Source organism: Lissotriton vulgaris, chromosome 2_1 (assembly GCF_964263255.1).
Source record: "Lissotriton vulgaris chromosome 2_1, aLisVul1.2, whole genome shotgun sequence".
Lineage (NCBI taxonomy): Eukaryota > Metazoa > Chordata > Amphibia > Caudata > Salamandridae > Lissotriton > Lissotriton vulgaris.
The window spans coordinates 327388055-327409661 of NC_141687.1; the positions used below are offsets into that span (position 1 = coordinate 327388055).

General features: G+C 50.1%; 1 protein-coding gene across 20 annotated transcripts in view; it reads left to right on the plus strand.

Annotated features, from left to right (window-relative positions):
- NCOR1 (nuclear receptor corepressor 1) overlaps window positions 1–21607 on the plus strand; it is a 1907529-nt gene that overhangs the window by 1526499 nt on the left and 359423 nt on the right. For all 20 annotated transcript variants that reach the window (XM_086955042.1, XM_086955041.1, XM_086955040.1 and 17 more), the window contains 2 exons: window positions 5026–5253; window positions 5500–5709. In XM_086955042.1, the coding sequence (XP_086811168.1) occupies window positions 5026–5253; window positions 5500–5709 (438 nt within the window). The remainder of the gene's footprint in view (window positions 1–5025; window positions 5254–5499; window positions 5710–21607) is intronic.

The window sequence follows — 21607 nt, forward strand, 5'->3', positions numbered from 1 at the left end:
AAGAAATATAGGGCTGCACCTATAGATCCTACATACATCAAGGGCCAGCTACCCCTAGACTCCCTAGTGGTATCCAATGCACGTAAACGGGCTAATTTCCAAACTACCGGAGAGGCTGCTCCTCTGGACAAAGAGTCAAAAATCTTTGAGGCATCAGGCAAAAGAGTAGCAGCTCAAGCAGCAAACTCATGGAGAATTGCCAATACACAGGCCTTGCTGGCCAGATATAAAAGGGCACACTACGACAGCTTAGAAGAAATTCTCCAACACTTACCTGATCCTTACAAACAGCAGGCAGATGAACTTATACAGGAGGGAAAGCTCATCACCAATGCCTCAATTAAATGTGCCCTAGACGCGGCGGATACAGCGGCCAGATCTATCAATACAAGCGTGTTGCTAAGGCGACACGCATGGCTCCGCATATCAGGCTTTAAGAATGAGGTTCAATCCACAATTCTTAATCAACCCATCAACCCAGACTTTTTATTTGGTCCAGCAGTTGACTCAATACTGGACAAAATGAAAAAGGATGCGGAAACAGCAAAGTCCATGGGAGCTCTCCCGTCCCAACAACCGGGGCTCCTTTTGTCGCTCCAATTATAGAGGAGGAGCGCGAAGTAATACATCACAGCAATCCTCCAGCTACAAAAGCAACACGCAATCCACATACAGCAAGAACACAAACAGGGGTGGATACAGAGGCAATAACACCTTAGGAATGGGCCGTGGAGGAAATGCAAATAGATCCTCCACTAACACCAAACAGTGACTACTTGGCGCTACCCCCAGACCATATAACACCGGTCGGGGGAAGACTACAACAATTTCTGCCAATCTGGTTAAATATCACAATAGACAAGTGGGTCAGGCAAATTATCCAACATGGCTATTGCCTAGAACCCACCTCAAACCCAACCAACATACCACCCGTGCACCGTTCAATGTCACAGGAACATATAACACTACTGCAGCAAGAGGTCGTCAGTATGCTGCAAAAGGGGGCCATAGAACCAGTCCCACTACAACATCAGGGAACAGGAGTATACTCCCTATACTTCCTAATTCCTAAGAAGGGCGGGGGTCTCAGACCAATATTGGACCTCAGGCCCCTCAACCTGTACATTTTGTTGCAGCATTTTCATATGCTCACTCTCCAGCAAGTCTTACCATTGCTTCGCAAGGGAGACTTCCTAGCAACTCTGAACCTCAAAGACGCATACTTTCATATACCAATACACCCTGCTCACAGAAAGTATCTCCGGTTCACCATTCAAGGACAGCACTACCAGTTCAAAGTCCTACCATTTGGTGTCACAACAGCTCCACGCGTCTTCACCAAATGTCTAGCTACAGTGGCGGTGCATCTCAGAAGGCAACACATCCATGTGTACCCATATCTGGACGATTGGCTAATACACGCGCCATCGGCCCAGCAGTGTGCCAACCACATGTCAAAAACCATTCATCTCCTGCACAGTTTAGGCTTCTCGCTAAACTACCCAAAATTACATCTGCAACCCTCCCATGTGCAACAATACCTGGGAGCAACTATAGATACACTGGCAGCAAAAGCATATCCCAACGCAGCACGGATCAACGGCATGCAAGCATTGATCCAAAAATTCAGGCCCCAACACTCAGTGCCAGCTCGAGTGTTTATGCAACTAATAGGCATGATGGCCTTGTGTATATTCATAGTCCCTCATGCCAGACTACACATGCGTCCTCTCCAAGAGTGCCTAGCAAGGCAGTGGAACCAGGCTCAAGGGCAATTACAGGACCTAGTGTTGGTGACCAGTCTGGAATACAACTCTCTGCATTGGTGGAATCCACAAAACCTTTGCAAAGGACGACTGTTCCAAGAGCCTGTCCCACAAATAGTGTTAACCGCGGACGCATCTGTACTAGAATGAGGAGCCCATGTCCTACACTACACAGTACCGGGACTCTGGACTGCACAACAAAAGAAGATGCACATCAACCTTCTAGAGCTGATGGCTATCTTTCTGGCTCTAAAAGCGTTCAAGACAAACTTATGCAACGAAACCGTGTTGATCCGGACAGACAACATGACAGCTATGTATTACATTCAAAAACAGGGAGGAACACACTCGCCACAGCTGTCGCACCTAGCTCAAGCAATGTGGAAGTGGGCCATTCAAAGAAATATGTTTCTTATGGCAGAGCACCTCCCAGGCAGAGACAATCAAGTAGCCAACCTGCTCAGCAGGCACAGTCAACAAATGCAAGAATGGGAGATTCACCCCAAAGTGCTCCAACCATTCTTCCGGAAGTGGGGACACCCAGAGATAGATCTGTTTGCCACAAGCGAAAACGCAAAATGGCAGTACGTTGCCGCCAGGTTCCCACATCCACAGTCACAAGGCAATGCGATATGGATGAACTGGTCAGGCAAATTTGCGTGCGCTTTTCCACCAGCTCCACCAATGCCGCTAGTGGCACGCAAACTACGCCAGCATTCACTAACGCTAATCCTAGTTGCTCCCACATGGGCGAGCCAACCGTGGTACACAACGTTCCTAGAACTGTCAGTGGTGCCTCATCAAAGACTGATAGACGGTAGCTTGTCTCCTTTCTGGTGAAGAATTGGCTTGGTAGTTTAGTCTGCCCTGATCCCATGATGCACTGGGCCAGGGACAGACTGATTTGCATATAGCCAGGTTCTGAGCGGGGATGGTGCAGTAAGCTAAATAACGGTGATGGATCAAGCCCTGATCTTTGGACTGGGTAAGAGTGGTCTGCTTAATTCAGACACTCTGTTCATCACCACCCCCTTTTCTGTATCGTTTTTGGCCACTATAGGTGTGGCAGGGTATACTCCGACATGAGTCCCTTGCTCACTGCACCATCAGGATTCAAGCAAGCCGGGCCGACGACGGCTGAAATGCCAGAAACCGGTCCCCGGTAGCTTGTCTCCTTTCTGGTGAAGAATTGGCTTGGTAGTTTAGTCTGCCCTGTTCCCATGATGCACTGGGCCAGGGACAGACTGATTTGCATATAGCCAGGTTCTGAGCTGGGATGGTGCAGTGAGCTAAATAACGGTGATGGATCAAGCCCTGATCTTTGGACTGGTTTGTTCAGACACTCTGTTCATCACCACCCCCTTTTCTGTATCATCAAAGACTGAGACTCACACCCAATCTTCTAACTCAGAGCCATGGAGAAATCCAACATCCAGATCCGCAACAGCGGAACCTGGCGATCTGGCTCCTGAAATCCTAGAGTTTGGATACCTAAACTTCCCTCCAGACTGTATGAACATTATGAAGGAGGCAAGAAAACCCACTACCAGGGCATGTTATGCAGCTATGTGGAAACGTTTCGTCATTTACTGCAGCAACAATGATATAAACCCACTTGATGCTTCAACTCAAAACATCATTTGCTATCTCTTGCACCTACAACGCTGCAATTTAGCCTATTCATCAGGATACAATTAGCTGCGTTAGCAGCATATCTTCAAAACAGTTAACACCTTTCACTATTTAGGGTGCCAGCAATTAAGGTGTTTATGGAAGGACTCAAATGTGTAATTCCTCCAATACACCCACCTTCACCAGTCTGGAATCTGAACATTGTTTTAACCAGACTTATGGGACCATCTTTTAAACCACTACACTCATGCGAAATACAATTTCTTACTTGGAAGGTGGCTTTCCTTATTGCCATTACTTCGCTTCAAAGAGTTAGCGAGCTGCAAGCCCTAAGTATTCAAGAGCCATTCATCCAAATACATGCAAATAGAGTAGTTCTCAGAACAAACCCCAAATTCATGCCAAAGGTGGTATCCCATTTCCATATAAATCAAACCATCGAACTGCCAGTGTTCTTTCAAAATCCACAGACAGTAGCTGAAAGGGCCTTGCATACTCTAGATCTCAAAAGAGCTCTGCTATACTATATAGACAGAACTAAGGCGTTTCAAAAAACAAAACAGTTGTTTGTTGCTTTCTCACCGCAACACAAAGGCAACCCTACTTCAAAATCAGGTATAGCCAGATAGATCGTTAAATGCATCCAAATATGTTATTTAAAAGCCAAAAGCACCTTAACAGTTCCTCCTAGGGCGCATTCCACACGCAAGCTTGGGGCATCCATGGCTTTCCTGGGTAATATTCCTTTACACAAAATTTGTAAAGCAGCCACATGGACAACCACACATACATTTACAAAACACTATTGTGTAGATGTACATTCAAAACAGCAAGCTGCTGTAGGACAGGCTGTTCTCAAAACTCTTTTCCAGACTGCTGCGGCTGACACAGGTAGCCACCACTAAGGGATATACTGCTATACATTCTATGCACAGATATAAATTCAGCAGCCCACATGCCTCGAACGTAATATGCTACTTAGTAGTATGCATCTGTTCTTGGCATGTAGGGCTGCTGACATTCATATCACCCACCCACCTCCCCGGTGCCTGTCGCAGCTGCAGCATTCACTCTTTGCATGGACATCTCTTAATGTACTATGCTCCATCTCTGCCACAATGGCGAAAAACAATCTGAGGATGGAGAGGATGCCCATGCGCACTGTAGTCCAAGGGAGGAGCCACCTATCTTGTAACACTTCGAAGAATCTTCCAGGACAACAATATGCAATCATCCGGACCCAACACTAGGCGGCGTTCTATGCATAGATATGAATGTCAGCAGCCCTACATGCCAAGAACAGATGCATACTGGTAAGTAGCATATTCCTTCTCATCACATTGCCAAGTAAATGCTTGTTTACTGGCCCTGCAAGGTGAAATTAGATAATGTGAGTTAGTTGGTGTCCAAGTTAAAAAAAGAAAAAACATAAACTGCCATTTGAGCACAAAGAGGGTGGGTAATGCCCAGTCAACAATAGGGTGGCAAAGTATTTTATACCCTTTCAGCATCATTCAAATTACAGCAATCCACCAACTAGTTAGATCTGAATGAACATACAAAATCTAGTCCACACCTGACTTTTACATGTGTTTTGCAGTGCCTTAGCTTATCATCCCTCATTTAGGCATTATGAGTTCTGCAAAGTCGTCCAGCCATGACCGAAAAAATGCTGTGACTCCAACTCAGCGTGAAAGTTTACCTGCCAAGTCTCCTATACCAGGAGTAGACCATGGAGGATCCCACAGTCCATTTGATGGCCATCACAGAGGAGGACCCCCACCAGAGATCTTCAGAGGACAGTTCCCCCATCATTTGGACCCAACTATGCAGTTTCATAGGGCTTTGGACCCAGGTAAAATCATATTTTATGTGCTTTGTTTTCATGCAGAAGTGACCTTCACTAGGCATGCCGATGTGCACTCTTGTCTTTGATAATTCTGTCTTATAATCACAGTTTCAATTAGTGGATGTAATAGTTTTGTGCATGTATGTTTAAATATTAGAAAGAGTTTATCATCTCAAGGTTCCTCACTGCAGTTGATAATGCATGATTTGTGACTGTATTGAATAATCTTTCTATTTTCTCTCCTCTTCACAGCCACAGCAGCATTCCTTTTCCAGAGACAGATGTCTCCAACCCACGCATACACCAGCCAATACCAACTGTGTGCCATGGAGAACACGCGGCAGACCATTCTCAATGACTACATTACTTCGCAACAGATGCAGGTCAATTTGCGGCCTGATTTAGCTAGAGGACTTTCTCCACGAGAGCAGACATTGGCTTTGCCCTATCCAGGGGCTAGAGGTACATTGCATTGCATTGTATGGTACTAGTATACTTTTGACGTATGTGTTGCCAGGTTATTAGTTTAATATATGCTATTTGGAAACATCCTCCGAACTCCATGCTTAGGGTTCAATATGCCAATTATTTGGTCATCACACTGTCCAAGATGGCCCCTGTGGCCCTGAATGCCCACACAGGCATCAAACATCACATTCGAACAAAACACCACACACACGCACATACATGTACATGTGCACGCTTCAAAAATATGTATAACATCCAAGTTTGGACACCACAGATGAGGTGTGTGTTAATATACTATTTTACTTATTTAGTGTTTTATCTCAACTAAATTACTATATTGAATTCTATGTGTCTGACATAAAGCATGTATTGTTATCATTTGCTATTTTCCTACCAGTCAGCCCAACACTTAGCAGAGCATGTTTAATATAAAATCTCCCATGAATATAACTTACCTTAGATGTGCCTTATAGCTGGCTACCATGTCACTATGGTGCTAGAGCCCAATATGAAGAAATGACACAGTTATATAGCAGTACATGCTAGAGTCCTAATCACATGCCCGACAAAGGTTTGACACATAGCTGCAACAACTCAACAACTCCTACCATCCAACAGTGCATGTTGTCAGTATAATCTACATATGCTCATAATTGTCTTGTCACAAACTGAAAATGTTAGCAAGACCTGGTGATGCCTTAATTCACTCAGCATGGCACCAAAATTGTATAGTTGGAAAAACGTTTCACCTAAAAAAAACTCTAATACCATTATGTATCCTGGGGCCAGTCTGAAAATGTTAGCTAAACAAAAGCATATCCTTAAACACACACACACACACACTGTCAATGCTACATAAATATTTAGTTTAGTAATGTAAAATAAATGCTAACAGTACATGAATCCATCCACCCAATACTCTTCAAAGTTTTCAGTCTTGAAGAGACACATTTTACTTTCCTTTTTAGGTCGAGCGCTGCGAGGCATGCTGTATCTCCTCTTTGTACATTGATCCTGCCCCTAGCTTCCCATTAGTTCCTGTGTGTGCTTGTCTAAATTCCCTTCCTTTCTGTGGCAAATTTTCACATTTGTCCCGCGTTTTGGTGGGTGGTTTGTGTCCCTAGCGACTGGCCCTGTTACATTTATAATTGCTCTTCTCTCTGTTACATTTTTGCAATTCTTTTTCAGTTTCCTTCCGAGGGAAACACAGCTCAATCTGAAAGAAACAGGTTAGTATTAGATTGCTTACCTTAGAATATCCCCATGCGTCAGACTGGATCCGGAAACTTTTGCGTAGCAGTACCCATGCTTGTCGGAAGGAGTCATCTGCGGCTCCGCGTCCGTCTTCGGCGCCGGGATGACTTTGCCTGAGTACTTAGAAGCCGCCCTGGCGCGCTGACGTCAGTTCTTCTTTTTTCCGCGCCAGCTAAGCGCAGATCCGGAGAAGTAGTACCCTTTTAGTCATTTTTTGACTAAAACTTTGATCTTTTTGATCTGTTTTTCGAGTTGATTGACTCCGCCGGTGCCGTTAGGGATGCCCGTGTTTAAACCCTGCTTTAAGTGCAGCCGATTGATGTCGGTTACCGACCCCCATCTCCGGTGTCTTCAGTGTCTAGGCCTTGACCACGACGACCGAACCTGCTCCAACTGCCAGGCCCTGACGTCCAAGGCTAGGCGGGAGCGGTCCCGCAAGCGGCTTGAGCTCCGGCAGTCGGCCCGCGCCGTTCAAGGTCCCGGTCCCACAGGAGTTAGAGGGACCGGTCGCGGGGTCGGAGCCCTTGTAGTTCCGAGAGTCGGCGTCGGTCTTCGGGATCAAGATCCTCAGGTAAGAGGCATGAGAGGTCGGAAAGGCGTCATCGCTCTTCCAACCCACCCCGATGCGTGAGCGACGCGGCCAGGGGTTCGGGTGACACCACCCACGCGGCTCTGACGGAGTCGCATGCGTCGCAGCCAGCCCCATACCTTCCGGTCCCTGGGCATGACGCAACGCCAGAGGAGATCGGGCGCTACCTTATGACCATATGGTCTCTCCCTCCACCGCCGGGTTCCGTGGCGCCTTCGGGCCCAGCGGCCCCGGCTGGGGGGCCTAGCGGGTCGGGTGCTTCGGCTCAGACGCCTTTAGGTGCTTTGGCCCCGGCGGCGCCAGCGACTTCGGTCCCGGCGCCACAGGCCCTCACTGGATCCGGTTCCGGGTCGTCGCCGGCACCAGCCCCTAGGGTGTCTCCTCCGGGCGACGCCATCCACGATCCTGCCCTCGATTCGGCGCCGGAGCGGCGCCGCTGGGTGCCGCTCTTGACGTAGTTTTGAGAATTTTACTTCCACGAACCGACCACATCCTTTGTACCTGCGTACCAGGAGATGGGTGACGAGGGGGATTGGGAGGGGTCTGAGGACCCTCTGGCACGGGAGTGTCAGTCTCAGCAGGACTGGACAGGTGAGCTTGGGACTGCCGGTGGGCTGGACACCTCGCCAGACACTGGTTTTGTCTCCCCTCCCACTGTGGCTACTGAGGAGGGGGCTGCCTACAGTGTGGTGCTGACTCGGGCAGCCAAGGCCTTGGGCCTGGAGCTCCCTGTCGCAGCCGTGAAGACTAACCTCCTCACTGAGGTCCTTAAACCGCAGTGAAGCTCGGCTGAGCCTCTGCTGCTGTTTAATGAGGCCTTGTCAGAGGTTCCTTTGGGCACTTGGACCAAGCCCGCTACAGGTCAGCCTGTAGATAGGAACGTGGCCAGACGCCACCGCCCGGCTCCGTTCGACCCTTGCTTCCTGTCCACCCACCCCACCCCAGAGAGTCAGGCCTGGGTCATCCAGGCCTCCAACTCCCAGGAACGCATTCCCGAATCCAAGAGGTACGAGCAATACGGTAAGAAAGTATTCTCCTCCCTGAGTTTGGGACTGCAGTCAGTCAACACTGCGTGCCTCTTGGGCCGCTACACCCACTCTCTGTGGGACACGGTTGTGGACGTGCTGCCACAATGTCCAGCGGAGGTCAGGACTAAACTCACCCAAGCCCTTGCGGAGGGTCGAGATGCAGCACGGTTTTCTATCCGGTGTGGGCTGGATACTGTAGGAGAGTAGGGTCTGCAATCCCATGGTCACCCCAGATTTTTTCTTTTTGCTTCACTAGTTTACGACTTTCCCTGGCTGTGGGCCTGCTAATCAGACCCACAGCCTAGCTGTTTTCTCTCTAAATTTACATCCATGTACCTTAGGTGCATTTACCAATTGGTATTGGGTCACTCTTGTAAGTCCTTGTACAGTGTACCATAGGTACCCAGGGCACAAGTGAACCCAAGGCCTACCAGGGGCTGCAGCATGTATTATGCCACCCCTGGCTGGCCATCCAAATCTGACACAACTGGCTGATCAATCAGCTGGGGCAAGGTGGTGTAATCACCCTTTGCTTTAGATATTGTATACCTATATCTAACACTAAAATGGACACATATACTCCTCTAAGTCACTCCTACGGCAGGCCTTAACATTCCTGGAGGCAGAGTGCGTGGAGTTATGTGAGATAGTGCTCTGGCATAAGCTGAGCCTGTCTGCAGCTTTCGGAACCATGTCCTTTAGCTGTTTCCATGATAACGCTATACCATATACTCTTAAGTGCATTATAATACTCGTGGTTATTGCTAACTTTGGCATAGCATTATCAAAACATGTCGAGTAAGGTGTCATACAAATTGGAATACTACCCCTCGCCAATTCTGGCGACGGGGGTAGCATTCCACCCTTCTAGAGGGGCACGACATGTACCTAACTGTGAACCCCGGTTAAAGTTAACCCGAGCCTCAGCATCACAAAATGGATGCTGCCACCACAGACACTCAGCAAGTCTGACCTCCTGCTGCTGGGAGTCCTTCCAGCGAGGGAGGCTTGGACAAAGGGTTTCCTGCCTTGAGAGGTGCTAGCACCACCCCAGACAGGATTTCGTGTATGGGGGTAGGACAGGGCTGAAAGGAATGAGACATGCCTGGGGCACACAAGGTGTCCCTGTGCATACACCGGTCTAAACCAGTTCCTGGGGCTCTCCAGCCCCAGCTCTGGTGCAAGACCGGACAAAGAATAGGGGGTGTAACCACCCCCCTTCCTGGTCCCACCCATAGGAGGGACCTAGTGATAGTACAGCCCCCTTTAGCAGGATAAAGGTAGGAGCTAGTCCCATTCCAAGTTAGATTAATCCAGAACTGAAACTCTACAAGAAGAAACTCTGGACTTCGACTTTCTGCCAAGAAGACTGAAGAAATCTTCCTTGTGGGCAAGGAGTGTCCACCCTGCACAAGCAGGCACCATCAGCGTCCAGCGGCTTCCCTTTGTCGTCTTCCCTCGAGGATCCAAACTTCAGAGCCCGACGAGACCCGGATTCCCAGACCTCTCCGACCTCTACCTACATCTGCAGCACAGCTGAGATCCGTGGGTGCGACGAGACACGTGGGACCGGCCATCTTTGAAGAAGCAGCACTTCGCTCCAGCACGACTTCTGAGGTAACCTCGACCAAGTGCTTTGGGGACTGAGAAGCCCTGACCCCAAGCAGCTCCTGCACCGATGACCAGCCCTCCAGCATCCACGAGATCTGCGTGGGGCCCTTCTGCCTGTTTGCTGCTCGACATATTGTCTGGTCACTTGCCGGCTGGCTAGTGACCTCCTAGACGACGAACCTTGAAATCCAATCTGCTGGTCTGGTTGCTCCAGACTGGCCCTGTTGCTCCAGACTGGCCCTTGCTTCCCTGCAAAGGAGAAGCACCCCGGACCCTCCTGGTGCACTCAAGACGCCGTTTCCACTCACCGCGTGGGTTGCCTTTTCCAAGGCCTGTTGACTCCAAATCCGGATCCGACACCGCCGACAGCGAGAGCCTCCGTGGGACATTTCGTGCCTCCATCCTGGTCGTCGAAGACACCTCCTGGTCCACGTGGCTGCAGAGGCAAGCGTCCACTCTTCACCTGATCGCGACGACGACATCTGGTTCCACTCCTGGTTCCACTCCAGTCACAGGCTAGTGACTTTGAACATTGTCCCCTCTGCTTTCAGGTCCTTCTCTTTACCGATCCACCCTTGGATCACTCCGGACATCTTCCTCCTGGTCGCCTGCAGCATCTTTTCTTCCAGGCTCCATAGACTTCAACGCCGGAACCCGACACGACTTCCCACCTATGCACCCGCAGCCTGTGGGTGAGGTAACAAGAGCATTTCGGTGCTCAAGGGTAGATTGACTCTCCTAGTGTCCAGTTCCACAGTCGTTTTAGTCCTAACTAGTCAGGGTTGTCCGTACTCACCTTTAACTTGAACTGTACTGTCCATAGACGTTGTTACGCATCTTGCGTGTGAGTTCACACTCTGCACACGCGTTCCGTGGGCCTCCTATTACTTACCTAAAGTTAGGGTAGTGTAGTCCCAGTGATCCTACAGCCTCTGGACAGCTCCATTCCTTCTATTGACTTTCACATTCCACTTAGTTTATGGTTTGTTGTGCCCCTAGGGCAACATCGTAATTGTGCAACTTAACGTATTTTTCTTAAGAGTCTTGTCATGTGCTTAGCCCTCTGATCTCATAAAGAGTTCAGAGGTGTTTGTTAGTTAATAAATATCTTGTTTATTTTCATAACTACCTGTGTAGTGTCCTTCCATTTGGTATTCAAGGGGTTATATGTGGTAAAACAGCTGGCTTCACATGCCAAAAGAGTTTAGCCTAAGACTGCTTTGTCCATGTTACCATTAGGATAGCTGGCCTATAAGGTTGACTTAAAACCAATCACCATAAGGGTTGTTTGGACTGATACAAGGTGATCACTAGAACTAGTGAACATCATATATCAGGCCAACTTCTCACAGATACCACCGACTCACTAGGCAGAGCGATGGCAACGACGGTGGCGATTCGTCGCCATGCCTGGTTGAGGTCTACCAACTTTCCGGCCGATGTCCAGAACACTCTTATGGACATGCCATTTTGGCGACAAGGCAGACCATGCGCTTGAGCGCTTTAAGGACTCCAGGGCTACGGCCCAGTCCTTGGGCCTCTCGGCCCGCATCAGCAAACGGGTGCCTTTCGCTCCTTTCATGGTCAAGGAAGGGGCACTCCCACACATGCTGCCAGCCACGCATCGCAGACTAACAACAAACGCAGTGGCGGCCGTGGAAACCACCTTGGCAGCAGTCGGGGACAACGGCGAGGCCTGTCCACACCTCCCACCGCAGCAACCGCCTCTAAAGCCTCCTAGTCCATGCTTTCAGGCCCATGTGACGCCAGTGGGGGGGCAGGGTTCGCTATCACCACTTCCACTGGCGCACTGTCACTTCGGACAGGTGGGTGTTGCAAATCGTCCGAAGGGGCTACTCCCTCCCCGTTCGAGACGACCCCTCCAGCCATGCCACCACAATACCACCGCGTGTAGGGGGACCACTTGCAACTTCTGCAAGAGGAAGTTACGGCTCTCTTGACCAAGGGGGCCATCAAGAGCGTTCTTGGGCCGGAAGTAGGGTGCGGTTGTTACTCCCCCTACTTTCTGGTACCCAAGAAGGGCAAAGGGGGCCTATGCCCTATCTTGGACCTAAAGAACGTCAACGACTTCCTCTGGAAAGAGAAGTTCAAGATGCTGACACTGGCTCAGGTCTTAGCTGCCCTGGACCCAGGAGACTGGATGGGAGCGTTGGACTTGCAGGACGCTTATTTCCACATTCCCGTCCTGCCAGCCCACCGGCGCTACCTGCGGTTGACGGTAGGCCACAAGCACTTTCAGTTTACCGTGCTCCCCTTCGGCCTTACCAGCGCCCCACGGGAGTTCACGAAAGTGATGGCGGTGGTCGCAGCTCATCTGCGCAGGTTAGGGTTTTCAGTCTTTCCCTACCTCGACGACTGGTTGTTGAAGGCGGGCTCGCCCCAGACAGTCGTCAGCCACCTCCAGACAACGGCAGACCTCCTGCACCTGATGGGGTTTTCCATCAATGTGCCGAAGTCACACCTGTGCCCCTCCCAGAAGCTGTCCTTCATCGGAGCGGTTCTCGACTCGGCACAGTTTCGGGTTTATCCTCCCGAACAGCGGGTCCGGGATATTCAGGCTCTGATTCCAATCTTACAGCCTTTATCCCGGGTCGTGGTCAGGTTGACGCTGCGGCTTCTGGGTCTGATGGCCTCCTGCATCCTTCTGGTGCATCCGGTGGCGGATGCGGGCTCAGCAGTGGGACCTGAAGTTTCTTTGGGCCCAGCATCAGGGCAACCTGTCCGACCATGTCCTGATCTCGGAGGGCACTGCAAGACAGCTGCAGTGGTGGCTCACGGACCGCGATTGGATCAGCGGCAGGTTCTCTCCTTACCCCAACCGGAGCATGTAGTTTTGACGGACGCGTCCCTCCTAGGCTGGGGAGGCCACATGGGAGAGGCGGAGATAAGAGGCCTCTGGTCTCCGGCGGAGTCCCGGCTCCATATCAACCTTCTGGAGCTGAGGGCGATTCATCTAGCAGTGAAGGCATTCCTTCCCTCTGTCCGGTGGAGCGTACTGCAGGTGTTCACGGACAACACCACCGCCATGTGGTACTCCAACAAACAGGGCGGGGTGAGGTCGTGGACCCTCTGCCAGGACGCTCTCCGCCTCTGGCAGTGGCTGGAACATCAGTGCGTGACCCTGGTGGTTCAACACCTGGCAGGTTCTCTGAACGCCAGAGCGGACGAACTCAGCCATGATGGGTCACAAATGGCGTCTAAACTCGGATGTGGCGCAAGGCTTCTTTTTGCAGTGGGGAGAGCCTTGGTTAGATCTATTCGCCACAGAAGAGAGCGCGCAATGTCAACAGTTCTGCGCGTTGGAATTTCCAAGGCGGCACTCGCTCTGAGATGCTTTTCGTCACGAGTGGAGTTGCGTTGTGTTGTACGCCTTTCCGCCTATACCACTTCTGCGCAGAGTGCTGAAGAAGATCAAGCCCGACCGGGCCCAAGTTATCCTTGTGGCTCCGGACTGGACACGAAGGTACTGGCATCCCGAGCTACTCAGTATGTCTGTCGGTCGCCCGGTTAGTCTGCCCCTTCAGGAGGACCTTCTTTTGCAGCAGCGGGGGTCGTCCTCCACCTGAACCTGTCCAGTCTCCAGCTACATGCTTGGAAATTGAGCGGCAACAGTTGAGCCGATTTGACTTGCCTCCTGAAGTCTGTACTGTGATTCTGGCAGCCAGGCGTCCATCCACAAAGTCGGTATACGCCTGCAGATGGAACAAATTTGTGGCATGGTGCACAGCAAAGGCTGTGGATCCTCTCCCTGCCCCTCTTTCTGAGGTTCTTCTCTTCCTTCTTTCTCTTGCCCAGCAGGGCTCTGCTCTGGGCGCTCTCAAGGGCTACCTTTCTGCCCTTTCAGCCTTTTTAAGGCTGCCTGATCAGCCATCTTTGTTCAAGTCCCCAATTGTAAATAGGTTTTTGAAGGGCATCACACACGTTCCCCCCTGTTCCATTCGTGATGCCTCAGTGGGACTTGAAGCTTGTTCTTACCTATCTGATGTGCGCTCCCTTTGAGCCACTTCATAACTGTCTTCTTCGCCTTCTTACTCTGAAGACTGCTTTCCTGGTCGCCATCACCTCTGCCAGGAGAGTCAGTGACCGAGCTCCAGGCTCTTTCTTCCAAACCTCCTTTCCTTTTTGTCCATCCGGACAAGGTTGTGTTGCGGACAAGACCCTCTTTCCTGCCCAAGGTTGTCACAGCCTTCCACATCGGGCTTCTTTCCGCCTCCGCATCCCTCAAAGGAGGAAGAGCGACTCCACCGTCTGGACCCAAAATGTGTGCTCTCGTTTTATCTGGATTGCACACGACAGTTCCGGGTGGATGACCAACTCTTTGTTGGTTACGTGTGTAGGAAGGTACCTCCTGACTATGGTTGCCCCCAACTTTTTGCCCTGTGTTTTAGCTGGTTTTTGACATAGTCGACCTGGGGCCCTGCCAATCAGGACCCCAGGCCTACTGCTCTCTCTGTAAAATGGATTCCATGTACCTTAGGTACATTTCCAATTGGTACTGGGCCACCTTATCAGACCCTGTAACTCAGGGCATAGGTGTACCCAGGGCCTACCAGGGGCTGAAGCATGTATTATGCCACCCCTGGATGGCCATCTAAATCTGACACAACTGGCTGCACGACAGCTGGGGCAAGGTGGTGTAATCACCCTTTGCTATAGATGTAGTATACCTATATCTAACCCTAAAAATGGACACACAGATTCCCGTCAGTCACTCCTATGGCAGGCCTTGACAATCCTGAAGGCAGAGTGCTTGGAATCGTGTGAAATGGTGCTCTGGCATGAGCTGAGCCCGTTTGCAGCTTGCGGAACCAAGTCCTAATAGCTGTTCCCTGATAACGCATACCATATACTCTTAAGTGCATTATAATCCTCGCGGTTAAATGCTATCTTTGGTATTGCTTTATCAAAACATGTCGAGTAAGGTGTCATACGAATTGGAATACTAACCCCTCGCCAATTCTTGCGACGGGGTTAGCATTCCACCCTTCTAGAGGGACACGACATGTAGGTAACTGTGAACCCCGGTTAAAGTTAAACGAAGCCTCAGCTCCACAAAATGGATGCTGCCACCACAGACACGAGTCTGACCTCCTGCTGCTGGGAGTCCTTCCAGCGAGGAGAGCTTGGACAAAGGGTTTCCTGTCAGGGGCGGTGCTAGCACCATCCCAGACAGGGTTTTGTGTATCCTGGGTAGGCAGGGCTTTACAGGAAGGTGACTGCTGAGTGGCACCCCGGTGCTCACTACGCATCTGCCGGCTAGAACCAGTTCCAGGGGCACACCAGCCCCTGGCCTGGGGAAAGTCCGGCATGGGAGACTGGTGTAACCACCCCCCTCCTAGTCCCACCCATAGGCAGGACCTAGTCACCGGGTCAGCCCCTTTTCCTAGTATAAAGTTAGGAGCGGGCCCCCTTCCAAATTAGATCATCTTTGGAATCAAGACACGACTTTCTACGAAAGGACTTCCAGATTTCTTCTTCAAGATTCTCCCTTGTGACTAAGGAGTAGTCACCCGGCATCCGCAGGCACCATCTTAAGAACACTGCGGTCTGCTGCAAGTCCTTCCTCCGGAATCCGACTGCCCAGCTCGACGAGAACCGGCTTCCCTGGCACCTCTGACCTCTACTCACCTCTACAGCAAAGCTGAGAACCGTGAGTGTGATGAGACCTCGAGGGACCGGCCATCTTCAAGACTGCACGACTTCTTTCCAGCACGACCGCCGAGGGATCCTCTGGTGAGTGCTTTGGGGTCCGAGAAGCCCCGACCCTGAGCAGCTCCAGCACCGAAGTACAGCCTCCCAGCATCTCCACGATCTGCGTGGGGCCCTTCTGCTTTTTGCTGCTCACTGCGTTGTTTGGCTACTAGCCCGCTGGCTTGTGGCCTTCTTAACGACGCCCGACGACATCACTGCTGCTGGTCTGGTTGCTCCAGACTGGCCCTTGCTCCCTTCCAAAAGCGGAGCACTCCGGACCCTCCTGGTCCCCTCAAGACGCCATTTTAGGTCCACCGCGTGGGCTTGAATTAGCTAAGGCGTTGTTGCCCAATCCTGGGTCCAGCGACGCCGACAGCTTCATCCATCGTGGGACAGCTCGCTCCTCCATCCTGGTCGCCGACAACGCCTCCTGGTCCGTGAGATCTGCAGAGCACAGCGTCGCCCACTCACCTAGTCGAGGTGACTACCATCCGGTGCCCTCCTGGTGCCACCTGACTACTGGCTAGTAGTCACGAACTTGGTCCCCTCTGCTTTCAGGTATCGTCCATCTTCAAGATCCAGGCTTGGATCACTTCGAACTCTCTTCACTGGTCGCCTGCCAGCATCTTTCTTCCAGGCTCCTGGTCCGTCTACGAGGATTCCCGACGTCTTTTGAGACCTATGCAGCTGCAGCCCCTGGGCTATGTAACTTCGGCATTTCGGTGCCCCAGCATAGCCTCACTATCCAAGGGTCAGAATCCACTTTCGTTTTCCTCCTACCAGGTCGGGTCCGCCCGAGAACACTAACTTTGTGAAACCTAGCTACCATAGACTTTGTCCCGCATCCCGCGTGAGAGTGCACACTCTGCACCCGAGTCCCCTAGGCCTCCTATTAGTAATCTGAAGGTTCAGTAGTCAAGACCTAGCGATTCCAAAGCCTATTAGTACTGTACTTACCTGCTAGTAATTTCGCATTCCACTTTCAGAGTATATGGTTTTCCGTGACCCTCGGGCATTTGTATATACTGTGCTAACTTAAGTATTTTCGTAAGAGTTTTGTTTTGTGCTTAGTACCCTGTCCTCATAAAGAGTACAGGGCTGTTGTGATTCTAATAAATACACTGTTTATTTTCATAACACTTGTGTGGTGTCCTTTCACTTGGTGTTCAAGGGGTATATGTGATGGTATAACAGCTGGCTTAACACGCCCTCTCGAGTCTTTAGCTTTAGACTGCTCGTATCCACGCTACTAGGATAGCTGGTCTATAAGGTTGACATACAACCAATCATCAATAAGGGTTGTTGGACTGATACATAGTGTTCACTAGAATAGTGAGCACTGCATATCAGGCCACCTTCTCACAACGTGGGCGCTAAGAAGGGACGGGCGGTACACAAGCGGACCATCTCTCGTTGGGTCGTGTTGTGTATCAAGGCATGCTACTCCTTGGCTAAGAAGGAACCTCCTGTTGGGCTGAGGGCCCATTCCACTCGGGTCACGGCGGCTACTACTGCCCTGGGCCGGGGAGTCCCCTTGCAGGACATTTGTCAGGCAGCTACGTGGGCCTCGCTGCACATGTTTGCAAGACACTACTGCCTGGACAGTCAAGTCTGGGGGGGTGGCTTCTTTGGCCGTTCCGTCCTCCAGGACTTTCTGGTGTGATTATTGGTTCGCAGACCCACCACCGGGGTTGGTATTGCTGGGGTATCTATTCTAAGGTAAGGAATCTAATACTAACCTGTTTCTTTCAGATGAACAAGTTACTTACCTTCGGTAACGATATATCTGGAAGAAACAGTAGTTAGTATTAGATTCCTTACCGCCCCACCCATCCTCCCCATTCTGCGAACCGATATCTAGGGTTAAGGTCATCCCCTTTCAGGGCCCTAGTTTCATGGCACTAGTGTTGGTTTTTATCATGGCTCTGCGTTTCTGGGGCGGAAAAGTTGTGTATAAGAACTGACGTCAGCGCGCGAAGGCAGCGTATAAGTACTCCAGCGACGTCATCCCGACGACGGACGCGGAGCCGCAGACGACGCCTACCGACGCACAGGGGTACTGCTACACAAGTTTCCGCATCCAGTCTGACGCCTGGGGATATTCTAAGGTAAGGAATCTAATACTAACTACTGTTTCTTCCAGATATATCGTTACCGAAGGTAAGTAACTTGTTCTATAGGTTGAACGTGTGAGGATCATTCCGAATAGCAGACACAGTATCCAAGATAACCTTGATGTTCCATGCTCTCGCTATACACACTAAACTAGCGAGGCAGTCTAGAAATGTAGCATAACAAATGTTTCTCATGTAAAACAAAATACTCAGCCTTCTCTAAACAATATCAAATTGGGTGTCGTGCAAAGCAGAGCAGGAAAGCAAAAATGGCGTTTAAGCTTCTCATGAACCCATGCTAACTTAACACAGTGTGAGTGCAAGGCTCAGTCCACGACACCCTCCCTCGATAGAAACACGTGATATAAACGTGGGCGAACTCGCAACGCAGAGTCCAGTTCAAATTTGCATAAAAAATTATTCGCTGTTTGACAGAAAACAGTAACTAAATAATAAAGAATAGGTAGAAAAATCAAAGAGTCTTAATCCAACAGCATATAAGCACAGTATGTAGCAACAGCCTCCAAGAGGAAGTCATTGTTCTCATCTGAAAACATTTCAGCCATCCAATTCAATAGTGACAATTGTGAGAAGTTGGCCTGATATATGATGCTCACTAGTTCTAGTCCTTGTATCAGTCCAAACAACCCTTATGGTGATTGGTTGTAAGTCCACCTTTTAGACCAGCTATCCTAATGGTAGCATGGACAAAGCAGTCTTAGGCTACACTCTTTTAGCATGTGAAGCCAGCTGTTTTACCACATATAACCCCTTGAATACCAAGTGAAAGGACACCACACAGGTTGTTATGAAAATAAACAAGATATTTATTAACTAGCATACACCTCTGAACTCTTTATGAGATCAGAGGGCTAAGCACATGACAATCTCTTAGGAAAAATACGTTTAAGTTGCACAAATTACAATGGTGCCCTAGGGGCACGACAAACCATATACTAAGTAAGTGGAATGTGAAAGTCGATAAAAGGAATGGAGCTGTCCAGAGGCTGTAGGATCGCTGGGACCACGCTATACTAACTCTAGGTAGGTAATAGGAGGCCCACGGAACGCGTGTGCAGAGTGTGAATTCACACGCGAGATGCGTAACAGTGTCTATGGACAGTACAGTTCGAGAAAAAGGTGAGTACGGACAATCCTGACTAGGTAAGACAAAAACGACTGTGGAACTGGACACTAGGAGAGTAAAGCTACCCTTGAGCACCGAAATTCTCGTGTTACCTAACCCACAGGCTGCGGGTGCATAGTTGCCAAGTCGGGTCGGGTTCCGGCGTTGAAGTCTATGGAGCCTGGAAGAAAAGATGCTGCAGGCGGTCAGGAGGAAGATGTCCGGTGTGATCCAAGGGTTGATCAGTATAGAGAAGAACCTGAAAGGAGAGGGGACAATGTTCAAAGTCACTAGTCAGTGACTGGAGTGGAACCATGAGTGGAACCAGATGTCGTCGTCGCGATCAGGAGAGGGTGGACGCTTGTCTCTGCAGCCACGTGGACCAGTTGGTGTCTTCGACCAGGATGGAGCCAGGATCTGTCCCACGCAGGCTCTCGCTGTCGGCGGTGTCGGCTTCAGATTCGGAGTCAACAGGCCTTGGCAAAGGCAACCCACGCGGTGAGTGGAAACAGCGTCTGGAGTGGACCAGGAGGGTCTGCAGTGCTCCTCTTTTGGAAGGGAGCAAGGGCCAGTCTGGAGCAACCAGAACAGCAGTGAAGATTTCGCAGTTCGTCGTCTAGGAGGTCACTAGCCAGCCGGCAAGTGACCAGACAACGCGTCGAGCAGCAAACAGGCAGAAGGGCCCCATGCAGATCTCGTGGATGCTGGAGGGCTGGTCTTCGGTGCAGGAGCTGCTCGGGGGTCAGGGCTTCTCAGTCCCCAAAGCACTTGGACGAGGTTACCTCAGAAGTCATGCTGGAGCGAAGTGCTGCTTCTTTCAAGATGGCCGGTCCCACGTGTCTCGTCGCACCCACGGATCTCAGCTTTGCTGCAGATGTAGGTAGAGGTTGGAGAGGTCTGGGAATCCGGGTCTCGTCGGGCTCTGAAGTCTGGATCCTCGAGAGAAGACGACAAAGGGAAGCCGCTGGACGCAAATGGTGCCTGCTTGTGCAGGGTGGACACTCCTTGCCCACAAGGGAGATTTCTTCAGTCTTCTGTGGAGCAGAACGTCGAAGTCCAGAGTTTCTTCTTGTAAAGTTGTTCAGGATAATCTAATTTGGAATGGGACCAGCTCCTACCTTTATCCAGCTAAAGGAGGCTGTACTATGACTAGGTCCTTCCTCTGGGTGGGACCAGGAAGGGGGGTGGTTACACCCTCTATCCTTTGTCCGGTCTTGCGCCAGCTCTGGGGCTGGAGTGCCCCAGGAACTGGTTTAGACCGGTGTATGCACAGGGACACCTTGTGTGCCCCAGGCATGTCTCATTCCTTTCAGCCCCTTCCTACCTAATACACGAAATCCTGTCTGGGGTGTTGCTAGCACCTCCCAAGGCAGGAAACCCTTTGTCCAAGCCTCCCTCGCTGGAAGGACTCCCAGCAGCGGGAGGTCAGACTTGTGTTTGTGGTGGCAGCATCCATTTTGTGATGCTGAGGCTCGAGTTAACTTTAACCAGGTGTTATATTCTCACCTCTTGGTATTTCCCTTTTAATCCTTCCCTGTATATATTTCCCTTTTAATAGAACCTTTGTCCCATGTTGCACATGCACACCATGCTGGTAGTTCCATTTAGAATTGTTATGATCTGAAATGATATACTGGATCTGTGAGTTTTGAAGATTGGAAGTACTGTGCTGCAGCTGAATAAAACCTGGATTTATCTACATTTCTTTGGACTTCTGATTATCTATTACAAAATTGGCGACGAGGGTGACCAGTACCTACTACTTCTACATCAGCAGCACAGGTGTGGTACAAAACTGGAATCTTGGGAAATTTTGGAGCTGTTTGCTGTATTTACCCATTTTCCAGAAGCTTTTGGATTAAGGATTTATTCTCCAAAAGTGCTTGGATTTTCCTTCAAAAAACTATCGTTGGATGTGTAACCTGGAGTGTGACTTGTAAATCTTTTGGAAAAGATTCAAGAAAGATTTCGTTTTTCTACTTATTCATTGTGGATTCACTGCAAGAATTACAATTCATTTCAAGTTTCCTGATTTATTTCATTTTACAAGTATTGCGCTGACTTTGAGCATTTCCTGTGTAATTCTGCAGATTTTAAACCAAAATCTTACTTTTGCAAGTGTTTTCCTTCAAAAGCGAAGTCTTCGGTTACAGCGTGCATGCGCCGGCGAAGAAGCTGTATCCAAGGTAACAAACAAAGCCACACGCATGCGCTGTATCTATAGTAACGAAGGAAGCTACACGCAACGCATGACGTAATGCGTATTGCGTCGGTAGCCGCCATCTTTGTTTACCTTAATCTCAAGCGCTGCGTAGAGCAAGCTTTGTTTTTCAACGGAAGGTAATAAGCGCTATGAACAGCAAGCTTGGTTTCACAACGGAAGGTAAAGATACTTTAACAAAAGCAATATTCTGCATCTGCTACCGCTACCGAAGAACGGACATCTGTTTACACCATT